The sequence below is a fragment of the Oncorhynchus nerka genome, linkage group LG27, assembly GCF_034236695.1.
Source record: "Oncorhynchus nerka isolate Pitt River linkage group LG27, Oner_Uvic_2.0, whole genome shotgun sequence".
Classification (NCBI taxonomy): domain Eukaryota; kingdom Metazoa; phylum Chordata; class Actinopteri; order Salmoniformes; family Salmonidae; genus Oncorhynchus; species Oncorhynchus nerka.
In genome coordinates, this window is record NC_088422.1 from 41,007,124 (window position 1) to 41,020,616 (window position 13,493).

Sequence of the window (13,493 nt, forward strand, 5' to 3'; positions counted from 1 at the left end):
GTTCTTAACTGACTTGCCTAGTTAAATAAAAAATAAATAAAATTGTTAACAAACACACTGGTTCGACCGTGATCTTGCAGAGTTACTCCACCTCAGGAATTGCATTTGGCGAAAGGCTCGGCACACACATACTCAGGCTGACTGGCTCTCGTTCAGGCAAATGAGAAATAAATGCACTCAGACTATCTATCCGGAAGGCCAAAGTTAGTTACTTTAAGGAGCAGTTCTCTCTATGGGTCTAACTGCTAGAAGTTCTGGAAAAGTGTTAAAGACCTGGAGAATAAACCCTCTTCCTCATAGCTGCCCATGTCCCTTAATGTAGAGGATGTGATTGTTACTGACAAGGAGCACATGGCTGAGCTCTTTAATCACCACTTCATTAAGTCAGGATTCCTATTTGACTCAGCCATGCCTCCTTGCCTGTCCAATATTTCCTCATCTCCCACCCATTCTAATGCGACTAGCCCCAATGCTTCTCCCTCTTTTTCCCTTGCCCCGCTACAAAGTTTCTCCCTGTAGGTGGTCACTGAGTCCCAGGTGCTAAAGGAGCTCCTGAAACTTAACCACCAAAAAACATCTGGGTCAGATGGTTTAGACCCTTTCTTCTTTAAGGTTGCTGCCCCTATCAGCACCAAGCCTATCTCTGACCTTTTTAACCTGTCTCTCCTCTCTGGATATGTTCCTATTGCTTGGAAGGCAGCCACGGTGTGTCCTTTATTTAAAGGGGGAGATCAAGCTGATCCTAACTGTTATAGGCCAATTTCTATTTTGTCCTGTTTATCAAAAGTGTTGGAAAAACTTGTCAATAATCAACTGACTGGCTTTCTTGATGTCTATAGTATTCTCTCTGCTATGAAATCTGGTTTCCGCTCAGTTTATGGCTATATCCCTGCAACCTTAAAGGTCCTTGGGGCGGCAGCGTAGCCTAGTGGTTAGAGCGTTGGACTAGTAACCGGAAGGTTGCGAGTTCAAACCCCCGAGCTGACAAGGTACAAATCTGTCGTTCTGCCCCTGAACAGGCAGTTCCTAGGCCGTCATTGAAAATAAGAATGTGTTCTTAACTGACTTGCCTGGTTAAATAAAGGTAACATTTTTAAAAAATTAAAAAATAATATGTCACCATTTCTCTTGATTCTATTGTGAAATGTTGAGCTAATATTTTTATTGACTTGGCCAAAGCTTTTGATACGGTAGACCATTCCATTCTTGTGGGCCGGCTAAGGAGTATTGGTATCTCTCTGAGTGGTCTTTGGCCTGGTACCTCTCTCAAAAAGTGCAGTGTATAAAGTCAGAACATCTGTCAGACACTCCCTGTCACCAAGGGAGTATCCCAAGGCTTGATCCTAGGTCTCACGCTCTTTTCAATTTACATCAACAACATAGCTCAGGTAGTAGAAAGCTCTCTCGTCCATTTATATGCAGATGATACAGTCTTATGCTCAGCTGGCCCCTCCCTGGATTTTGTGTTAAACGCTCCACAACAAAGCTTTCTTCGTGTCCAACAAGCTTTCTCTGCCCTTAGCCCTGTTCTGAACACCTCCAAAATTAAGGTCATGTGGTTTGGTAAGGAGGACACCCCTCTCCCCACCAGTGTGATTACTACCTCTGAGGGTTTAGGGCTTGAGGTTGTCACCTCATACAAGAACTTGTGAGTATGGCTAGACGGTACACTGTCCTTCTCTCAGCACATACCAAAGCTGCAGGCTAAGGTTAAATCTAGACTTGGTTCCTATATCGTAATCCCTACCGAAGGTCATCTTAAGAGTGGGTGAGGTGGCGATGACGGGACTGGAGGTTGGCATCCTCTCTCACAACAAAACATACCTGCAGATGAGAGACAGATGGAGAGAGAGATAGCATGTTTAAACCTTGTTTAAAAAAAAAATCTAACACTGTCAGTCATCATAATTATCAGGAGGTGAAATACAACACTGACCTTGGATCATTAACTCTGGGACTACTGCATCTCTATCTGTATTTCAATGTAAAGCATCTCTTTAATAATACTTCCTGTTGACCTAACCAAGTGACCTCTCACCTCAGATCATGCTGTGCCCTTTATGTAGCCAGTTCAGATGCGGGAGGGGTTCACCGACACAGCTGAATAACCTAGAGGATTTAGGGATAAGGGGAGAGAGGGATGATGTGAAGGAGAGAGACTGATATTGAGTAAATAAGGTACTTAATAAGGTACTTAAAATTACATACCCAAATCTAACCGCCTGTAGCTCAGGACCTGAAGCAAGGATATGCATATTTTTGATACCATTTGAAAGGAAACACTTTGAAGTTTGTGGAAATGTGAAATTAATGTAGGATAATATAACACATTATAACACAAATTTTGTATCAAGACTGCCCAAATGTGCCTAATTGGTTTATTCATACATTTAAGTTTATAACTGTGCACTCTCCTCAAACAATAGCATGGTATTATTTCACTGTAATAGCTACTGTAAATTGGACAGTGCAGTTAGATTAACAAGAATTGAAGATTTCTGCCCATATCAGATATATCTATGTGTCACACCCTGACCATAGTTTGCTTTGTATGTTTCTATGTTTTGTTTGGTCAGGGTGTGATCTGAGTGGGCATTCTATGTTGTGTGTCTAGTTTGTCTGTTTCTGTGTTTGGCCTGATATGGTTCTCAATCAGAGGCAGGTGTTAGTCATTGTCTCTGATTGGGAACCATATTTAGGTAGCCTGTTTGGTGTTGGGTTCTGTGGGTGATTGTCTCCTGTGTCTGTACCACACGGGACTGGTTTTGGGTTTTCACATTTATTGTTTTGTAGTTTGTTCATGTATAGTTTTCTTATTAAAAAACCATGAACTTCCACCACGCTGCGTATTGGTCCGCCGATCCTTCTCGCTTCTCCTCTTCGGAAGAAGAGGAGGAAATCCCTAACACTATGTCCTGGGAATTTTTCTTGTTTCTTACAACCTCATGCTAATCACATTAGCCTACATTAGCTCAACAGTACTGCGGGGGGACACCGATCCTGTAGAGGTTAATTAATGAGTGTTCAACAGGAATCTGTGTGTGTGGCCTCACATGGTGTCCACACTAAGTAGCTGCAGAGTACTTTATGCTGAAAAACATGAACGGACACACGAGGACAAACAATATAGCGTTGTTATAGAAATAATGAAGTGTCTTACTATTCTCCATGGTTGGCCCTCTTGCCTGTTCTTTGAAGGTGGAAGGAGTCACAGTTATACACCTGAGCCTGCTTACTGCACAACACAATCCAGCAATCAGATTGATACATGTGTGTGTAGGTGTGGGTTATAGGGTGTCTAATTGTTCTACATTTTTTCAATATGGGTGACTTAAAATAGCCTATTTTGTTATTCTACAGACATCACACCCTTATCTAAACAGCACCCTCACCTGAGAAGTAGAACTCAAAGGGAGGGAAACTTGGAATTGAATAACTGCAGTTGACATAGCTAAGTAAATGGAAGAATATTCTTATTGCAATGTGGATGGCTCTTAAAATAGCCTTTGGTTGTGCATAGTGTAGTCTATGGTGTTGCCTGGGAACAGCACTCTTTTTGAAGAAGTAGGAGGTGAAGATGCCCCGCACACGGATTGCCTCTCATGCTGTGTTGCTGGACCCCAACCTTGAAACATCCCGCAGAGCACCAGACTTCTCCTCTGGCACACGCCGGCAAGCTGCATTTCCCCTCCTGGCCCTCGTGTCCATCCTCATGAAGTTATGCAGGACACAGGTAGCCTTCACATGCCTGAATTTCTCCAGGAGGCAGTCCCAGATGGCCCTGGTCACCCAACCTTGCAGTGCCCTACACGGTAACTGTAGGCAATCATTTTGAAGGAATCTCCAGTTACAAGGTATCTAGGAATATGGAAAATAATGTTATTATTAGACTTTTACATCACCAGGTCATTGTGGATTACTAAAGTATAATATCCCTGATAACAAATCATGATAACATTGGATTGAAAGATGCATTGGCACACATATGTGAATGTGTAGCATGTGACAATAACAGGATCATATCAAGGATAGCATCACAAATGAATACATAAATACCACTTGAAGCTTGATGATGAGTTGATCATTTGAATCAGCTGTGTAGTATTAAGGCAAAAACAAAAATGTGCACCTCTGAGTCCCCAGGACCAGGACTGAGAACCACTGCTCTTCATTGAGACCTCTTCATCGGTAGACAGGCTTTCATAGCTCTCTTAATCTGAGGACAGAAAACCTCACAAGAAACAGACTTCATTATACTCAAATTACACTGCACTGAATATTATATTACTATTATCTTCCTCACTTCTAGGGACTGGAACTACACAAAAGTACCTGCCCTAGCAAAGTTTGTCACCAGAGCGTTTTAGAGCATATTACTATTGAACTATTTACCCATTTAATAACCAGACCTTCATACAAACTTGCTATGCTGAATTCTTGACGCACAATCGAACATGCTGCTATATGCTGCCAGCACACCCACAAGCGAGTCACAATGGGCGGCCTAAGTGGCACGCGGCAATTTACCGCTTGCTAGTGAACATGCCACGTCACCCGCACTCTCCCCTCCTCACCACTTTCCTCCATTGAAAATGAATGGGAAGCAGTGTTTCACCGCGTGCTAGTGTACACGGGGCATCAAAAGGCAAACTCCAACTACATAGTTTCAATGAATGGAATCGCTTGGTAAATTTCGGTAAACTTCCCCTTTAACTAACGTCCCCATCAGTCAGATCCTCTGAAGACAGGGATGCTCTATGTCTTATTTGAACAGGCCGAGGGCCGGAGCCCGGAGCACACGCCTAAATATCCTCCTCCTCGTATTATCAAGCAATAATTGGAGGACATGTTTTGGCTCAGCACAGGCAACATGACGTAACACTGCTCTTAGCAATATGTGACTGAATGTGGGGATAAATGTCATACCGAGTCATCTGCTCCAGTTCCTTTCTGACAGGTGCCTTTGTCTGGGTGGCAGAATATTTTTTCTGCGGGACAGGTGCCTTTTTTGGAGGGGCAGAATATTTATTTCTGGGAGGCAGAAGACCCACTCTGATCTTCTGTTAAATCCTATTTGCCTGCTCCCCATTCACAATATCTATTAGAAAAGAATATAATTGTTTCCCGTGTCATGATTAAATGCACTGTAACCTCTCTTTATTTAAACTGAATGAAAGTAAAAACCTATTGTAGTTTCTTGTCAGAAAGCCAAAGCAGAGAGGTTTCCCTGGCCCCTACCACAGGAAATAATCTGGAAATCCAAGAGCCATGAGTCTGCTCCTCTCTGCAGTCACACGTCTTATCTGAGGCCACACACTGCATGGAGTGTGTGGCCTCAGATAAGATGTGAGACTGCAGAGACGAGCAGGCCATTATGCTGCCCATCATATATTGGATAATGACATTATAGTTTTGAATAACCCATAGTATGTTAGATTTTCATACAGAATACTGAATCAGGCATTCATGACATTTATTCATTTGACATTTTAGGCATTTAGCAGACAGTCCAGAGTGACTTACAGGAGCAATTTGTCATAGGATGTGACTAGGATGGGCATCCTATGTTCTTTATTTCTATGTTTTGTGTTTCTATATTTTGGCCGGGTATGGTTCTCAATCAGGGACAGCTGTCTATCGTTGTCTCTGATTGGGAATCATACTTAGGCAGAATGTTTTGCCACCTTAGGTTGTGGGATGTTTTTTTTTTTGTTAGCTCTGCGTAGTGTACGGAACGTGACGTTCGTTGGTCTTTTGTTTGGTGTTCGGATGTAATAAAGAATCATGAACACTTACCACGCTGCACCTTGGTCCACTTCTTCTGACGAGCATTACACAATTAGGGTTAAGTACATTGTTCAAGGGCACATCGACAGAGCCTTGTTGATGTGCCCTCAGTTACTGTCCCAACACTCTAACCGCTAGGCTATCTGCTGCCAAACAACATCACATTAGTCTTGTAAGAATTTTCTCGTTAGTTATTTCACAATGTTGTGGGAGACATTATCTTGCACCACCAGACTAACATAAAACATTTAAAAAACTTACAGTACCTGTTAAAAGTTTGGACACACCTACTCATTCAAGGCTTTTTCTATATTTTTACTCTTTTCTACATTGTAGAATAATAGTGAAGACATCAAAACTATGAAATAACACACATGGAATCATGTAGTAACCAAAAAAGTGTTGAACAAATCAAAATATATTTTGGATTTTTTCAAATTAGCCACCCTTTGCCTTGATGACAGCTTTGCACACTCTTGGCATTCTCTCAACCAGCTTCATGAGGAATGCTTATCCAACAGTCTTGAAGGAGTTCCCACCTATGCTGAGCACTTGTTGGCTGCTTTTCCTTCACTCTGCGGTCCAACTCATCCCAAACCATCTCAATTTGGTTGGGTGATTGTGGAGGTCATCTGATGCAGCCCTCCATCACTCTCCTACTTGGTCAAATAGTCCCTACACAGCCTGGAGGTCAGTTTTGGGTCATTGTCCGGTTGAAAAAAAAATGATAGTCCCACTAAGCACTAAACCAGTGCGAATGGAGTATTGCTGCAAAATGCTGTGGTAGCCATGCTGGTTAAGTGTGCCTTGAATTCTAAATAAATCAGTCTCACCAGCAAAGCACTCCCACACCTCCAACGTCCTCCATGCTTCACGGTGGGAACCACACACCACCATACTATCTCATGATAGTCACCTGGATTTGCATTAATACATGATTCCATATGTGTTATTTCATAGGGTTGATGTCCTCACTATTATTCTACATTGTTGAAAATAGTACAAATAAAGAAAAACCCTGGAATGAGTAGGTGTGTCCAAACTTTTGACTGGTACTGTATATATTAATTAAAATCCCATTCACAGAAATGTTTGGTTTCTTGGAAAATAATAGGATAACAATTGAATCAAGGATAAAAGCTAGTTTATTCAAGTTTATATTTCATGTAGTAAGCTATTTGAATGTACAATGTGCAAATGAAAAAAACAAACCATCCCACAGGTAAGACAGTTATCATTTCTAAAAGGACATGGCACATTTTTCAATACTTTTAAAGCCTGAGTGATTGATTTACTACATTATTGCTATCTGAAAGCGTGTTTCCCTTTATACTCGATAATTCAGAACATATACAGGAACAACAAATCAATAGCAAGTATTCATATTGCATAATCGTTGCTTAATGCCTGTCATTAAAAATGCATTCTCTTTGGTCCAACATCATGCCTTTTAGGCCTCCGAGTCCAAGATATATCGAATCAAACCTTTAGCTTTCTCTTTAAGACTTAAACCAAACAGAATACAAGTATTTAAATTTGTATCCACTTAGAAGTAGTGCTGAGCGATTAGTGCTTTTTGAGGTCGGTTCGGTTTCATTTAAATTCTTAAACAATAATCCCAGTTTTCGATTTCGATAATACATTAAATGCATTATGTGGGTTGAATGCGGTAACACAAAATAAAACAATCATTAAAAGTCCCATGATGGTAGTGACTGCCCATAACTGCTTATCACTTATTAACCATACTTTATTCACATTACTTTAAACAAATATTTGAGTTGTGTATATTACATTTGTTTTATTTTGATTACTTTTAAGTTTTTTTATTTGATGACAATTTAAAAAAAATATTAGTCATCCTCTCTATAGAGCTTCTGCCTATGCTGTCTGACAAAATCATAATTTTAGTAGTTCTTCAAAGTAAATAAGGCATAGAGAGCAACTGCTCTCTACCCCTCTCAATCGAGTGTTTTTCTGTCTCAAGTAGGATTCTGGTCATGGTAGTTAATTACCACGTTTTCTGCACTAAACCACGTAGAATTTTGTCCTGTTGAAAACTACAACTCCCTCCTACTTTGCAGTTCGGCATGATCTGGTTTATCTCTAGAGAAAATGTGCATAAAGGGAATTCAAAATATTGAACCGACATAGGTCATTTAGAAATGTTGTGTAATTGCGCAGCACTACTTAGAAGTCCAGTAAACATTGTGCACATAGCTAAAAAGGTCCCACAGGATACACAATCAAGTCATAGTAATGTCTAGACAACAATATCAAATCAATGTGGAAAGTAGAGATCTTTGGTCAACATAGACACAATGCAAGGGATCTGTTTTTTGGCAGTAAAGCCAGGCATGTTGGACATAGACTCGAAGTCAAGTGCCACCATGTGGTTGACACGTGTCATGATCTGCATGATCTCCAGCTGTTTGCCGTACCTTTGTAACATCTCACAGAGGGCCTGCACGAACCAGGAGCCCTTCTGGGTGTTCCTCCAGGAGTAGTAGCCTATGGAGAGGCATGGACGTCACAAACCAATCAGACCAACCAATCACTAATCTCTCTAAAGCACATACATGGTCGTTTTTGTACATGGTACAGTGCAATTACCATACAAGTATACATGGCTATAGTAGTAGGCTTATAGTCTACTGTCATACCCATTTGCAGTTTGTGTGTAAAAGTTATAACATATATCAGTACTATGTAACATACCAATGTACCATGTAAATGTAACATATGTAGTATGCACGACTGCAGACGTTTTTATCTCAACACCAAATCATTTCTTGGTTACAATTAAGTAACTTACTGCGATTGTTTTCAATTAAAATGGTGATGTCACTAGGCTGGCAAAACTCTATCCACCAAAACATTTCAAACAGCTCTTACACTAAAAAGGCATTATAATTTCCACAATTTCACTTATTACAACCTCAGTGTGGAAATAAATATTTTAAAAAATCACATTTTTGACTGCCATGGGCCTTTAAAGTATGTCAAAGTGGGGCATTAATAAAACGGGGTTTATTACCTGGAGCTGTAGAATAAGCGTAGAGAAAGTCTGCCTCAACAGGAATCCTCTCTGGAGAGTCATCAGCAACGGAGTCTGTCTCTATGCCACCATCCAGGTCATTGCCACGGCATGCCTACTCACCAGATCCACAGAAAGGATCAGGGGTTAAGGGCCAGGGGAAGATAGGCTACTCTTAGCAATGTACCACTGAATATCAGTCATGCAAATACATGTTCATCACTTCAGTACAGAAAGTTTAAACAGGCAGCTAAAACCTTACAGTACCTGGATGAAGAAGAGTTTGGGCTTGCCCACCAGCGTTTTGCAGCGGTCGCCCCTAAAGAGGCCAGTGAGCTTCTTGAGTTCTACGTTGCCATCTGTGCCATAGAACACCCCCTCGTCTCCATGGCTCAGCATCACACACACAAAAGAGGCCGACTGGCTGTGGTCGTCTTGAGACACTGAAAATGTCACACACACACGCACGCACACACACAGTGGCTCTTGAAGTCAATCGAACTTAACATTAAAAAGAGATTTCCTTCAGTTGATCAAATTTTGCCAGATGTCACATCACTACTACCAACACTAGTGCAACTTATTTGTAGACAACCAGAGAGAAACTTCTCAAATTACTCCACAAAGAAAGACAATCTAACTCGGACACTCACATCACAACTGCTGAGCTTACCTTTGCAAAGCAGCTGTTGTATCTGTTGCACAGTCTGGTCATTAGCAACCTTCACTTTGTACCCCAAACTCGAGAACACTTTGATCGCATGTCCTGCATCCATGTCTGTTCCATTGCGAAAGCTCATTCCTTTAAAGGGAAATAACCAATGAAGTGTATATAACAAAAATCGGACATACCATCATAACCTGAACAAGTGAAATGGACAAAAATACATAGTACAAACTTAGGCCTACCTGTGTGCTTGTCAAAGTTCTTGTTGTTGATGATGACACACTGTCCAAGGCAGGGGTAGTTCATCTTATATGTGTACATGTCAGCCGGAGGCTTAGCGTCTACTTCAGGATTCTTTGTCGTAAACCTTTGCACTGAGGGACTGCCCAGCCTGGAGCAAAAGGAAAAAGTTCCTTTTAACACTGAATCGGCTGCGGCAGTGGGCAGACAATACCACATTGCAGAAGTCCTTGCAGAGTGATTAAAACGTTTACATACACTTTTCACTGTCCATGTTAAACTGGCTCCACAGGTACGTTGAAAATGCATGTTGTTTGGCTAATGAAGCCAGCTGACATGCTTGAAGGCACAATGACAGCAGGTTTTGGCTTATGATCAGACACGCAATGTCACATTGCATTCTAATGCAGATGAGAGGATAATTTGCCCGACACTATTCAGGGATAAAATTACGTTAAAAGATGCTTTCACAGAATGTGACAGCTGATAGAACTATGTAAAAAGAGGCTCACTCGCCCAGTGCATGCCACCCAAATGGGTATCTAAATAAAAAATCAGAGTGCAAACTAATAGAATAAAATACAGTGCCTTCAGAAACTATTCGCACCCCTTGACCTTTTCCACATTTTGTTGTGTTACAGCATGAATTTAAAATAGATTGAATTGAGATGTTTTGTCACTGGCCTACACACAATACCCAATAATGTCAAAATAAAATATGAAAAGCTGAAATGTCTTGAGTCAATAAGTATTAAAAAAAATTACTTAACAAGTCACATAAGTTGCATGGACTTACTGTGTGCAATAATAGTGTTAAAATTATTTTTTTAATGACTGCCTCATCTCTGTACCCCACACATACAATTCTCTGTAAGGTCCCTCAGTCGAGCAGTACATTTCAAACACAGATTCAACCACAAAGACCAGGGAGTTTTTCAATGCCTTGCAAAGGGCACCTATTGGTAGATGGGTAAAAAAAATTAAAAGCAGAAGTTGAATACAACACATTACTGAGTACCACTCTCCATATCTTCAATCATAGTGGTGGCTGCATCATGTTATCGGTATGCTTGTAACGTTAAGGACTGGGGAGTTTTTCAGGATAAAAAATAAATGGAATGGAGCTAAGCACAGGCAAAATCCTAGAAGAAAACCTGGTTCATTCTGCTTTCCACCAGCCACTGGGAGAAAAATTCACATAATCTACAGTGGAGTTACTTACCAAGAAGACAGTGAATGTTCCTGAGTGGCTGAGTTACACTTGACTAAAATCTGCTTGAAAATCTATGGTAAGACCTGCAAATTGTTGTCTAGCAATTATCATCAATCAATTTGACAGACCTTGAAGAATTTTGAAAATAATAATAGGCATATGTTGCACAATCCAGGTTTGGAAAGTTCTTAAGATGTAGCCAGAAAGATTCACAGCTGTATTCACTGCTAAAGGTGCTTCTACAAAGTATTGACTCAGGGATGTGAATACATATGTAAATTAGATATTTCTGTATTTCATTTTCAGTAAATTTGCAAACATAAAAAATAAAGTTTTCATTGTAATTTTTGGGGCATTGTGTGTAGATGGGTGACAAAAAAAAAAAACATTTTAAATTCGGGCTGTAATACAACTAAATTTGGAATAAGTCAAGGTGTATTAATACTTTCTGAAGGTAATGTACATTTGATTTTGATGCCCACCCTCTATTCTTTGGGTAGATGATAGGGTTGACAGGAGAAATGCATTGCCTTACCCTTGTGCAGCTATCCCTTTGGCATCCACCAAATCAGACATGGTATCAGTCTCAGTAGCACAATCACTCATACAACACCTATAGTTGTACTGAAAGAGAAAATAATAAGTTAATCACACACACAAGTTCCAAAGTTGAATCCACACAGGAGACAAGCCATAAATCTAAGTCAACTAAATTAGTTAACCTGCTATCAACTGTGGTTCAATAGTGAATGTAGCTAGCCATTTCTTTTTACAGTAGTACTGTTAGATATTACGACATGTAACACCAGCTAAATAACTAGCTAGTATGCTAACGTTAATAGCTAGCTAACGTTAGTTACCAAAGTCTGTTTAACTAACTTTCAGTTAGCTAGCTAGCTACTCTTATCAAATTTAGCCGGGACGGATACCGTAGCTAGTACAATATATATATAACGTTATGAAGTAGCAGTAACCTCGTAAATTAATGTTAACGTTACCAAGTTTAATTTGAAACTGAAACGTCTCCTGTTCTTGTGTATATTATGGTACATTACATAAGGTATCAATGAAAGGTGTAAAAACGTTAAACATAATTACTTCGCATTAAGGCGTTGAAATACACCGGTGAAGGAGTAAACCTGAAGACTTTTCTGCAACTAAACGAGGATATCTGATACTTGTTCATGTGGTGTCAAAGAAAAAACGTATCTTACGTGTCATTGTGCAAAGCAGCCAATCAAACACCGTAGTTTACTTCCTGTGTGTGGCGGCATAAAGGACACACCTTGACCAAAGCCGGTCATAAAGTTTCCAGAGTAGTGTGACTTTCCTGAGAATGAGGCAGGCAGGTAAAGACAAGCGAAAGATGGCGGTAGCGGATGAGTGGGTTCTGAATAGAATGGCGGTAGAATCAAGGAGAATTGGAGTGTTGTCCAAAAGAATGGAAAACGGAGCAAAGTAGTGTACAGTGATGAGAATGACCTTTCGTATCTAGTAGGAGTACGGTTTGTTAATGAGGAGCAATTGAGTAGAGTACCAATCTTGAAAAAACCCATTTGATTTATCTAACTGGTGGAGAGAGTGCTGGGTAAAGTGAAGGCTGTAAGGATCTTGAGAGGCGGGCTTGTTTTGATTTTTGTTGAACTTCTGCGGATCAGAAGGAACGTGCCTTTTGTGTCTTTTGATACGTTTAAAATGTCGTGTGTGTCTCTTCGGAACTGGGCACCCCTCAAGGGGGTTATATCTGGCGTCTCGTGGGCTGTCGATTTTTGAAGATATTCAAAATATTCCTGAAGTGATTGAAGCACGTCGGGCGAATCGTGTGGTGAATGGTGAAGAGTCTATCTGTTCTGTTCTTTTTGTTTTTGGATATGGAGTCTCTCTCTACTCAAGTGCAGTTATCATATATTAACTCCAGAGTCCGAGCATTTATCCCAAGACCAATGCAGTTTGATCAGTGTAAAGCTGTTGGTCATGTCGCAAATGTTTACAGAAGGGAGAAGCAGAGATGTCCCAAGTTGTGGAAAGGATCATATTATGTGTTATAAAAGTGATGAATATGTGACTTGATGCCATGTCTTCTGAATGCCCCATAAGGGTGAAAGAGAATCAGGTGGCCAAAGTCAGGGTTTTACAGAGCATTTCATATGCAGCAGCTGTGAAAAAGGGTTGAGGGTTTGAATGGCACACCAGAAGAGTCCATGGTAGTGGATAGGCCTACACTGCAGGATACAGGGGTTGACATTCACCAGCAGGATCCTGACATTTTAAAGATTAAGAAGGTGGACTTTGTGGCATTTATAGCTATGGTAGTTAATGGCACTGCCAAGGTGGAGAGAAGGTCCAGTAAGATAGAAATCATCGTGATTGCGACAGAGCGTTTCCTGGAGCTGAAAGATTTCTCAGCGAAGGACTTGCATGCAATATTGGCACAAGCCGTTACCACCCTCTCCGGTCCCACAGCCTGAGAAGGGAGATATGGAGAACTAAAAGTAAGAAGAAGTGGTAGTTTTGTTTGTTTTGGCAATGTACTATTTTTATTAGTGTGG

The 13,493-nt window shown here is 40.6% G+C and overlaps 1 protein-coding gene across 1 annotated transcript; it reads right to left on the reverse strand.

Annotated features, from left to right (window-relative positions):
* Nucleotides 1-6,914: 6,914 nt before the first annotated feature.
* On the reverse strand, nt 6,915-12,151 carry LOC115111788 (caspase-3-like). Its single transcript, XM_029638218.2, has 7 exons — nt 12,043-12,151; nt 11,480-11,568; nt 9,734-9,882; nt 9,498-9,626; nt 9,092-9,267; nt 8,825-8,939; nt 6,915-8,298 (listed from the first exon to the last, which is right to left on the reverse strand). The coding sequence occupies exons 2-7, from the start codon at nt 11,548-11,550 to the stop codon at nt 8,069-8,071; spliced, it is 870 nt and encodes a 289-aa protein (XP_029494078.1). The 5' UTR covers nt 11,551-11,568; nt 12,043-12,151; the 3' UTR covers nt 6,915-8,068.
* Between the last annotated feature and the right edge of the window lie 1,342 nt (nt 12,152-13,493).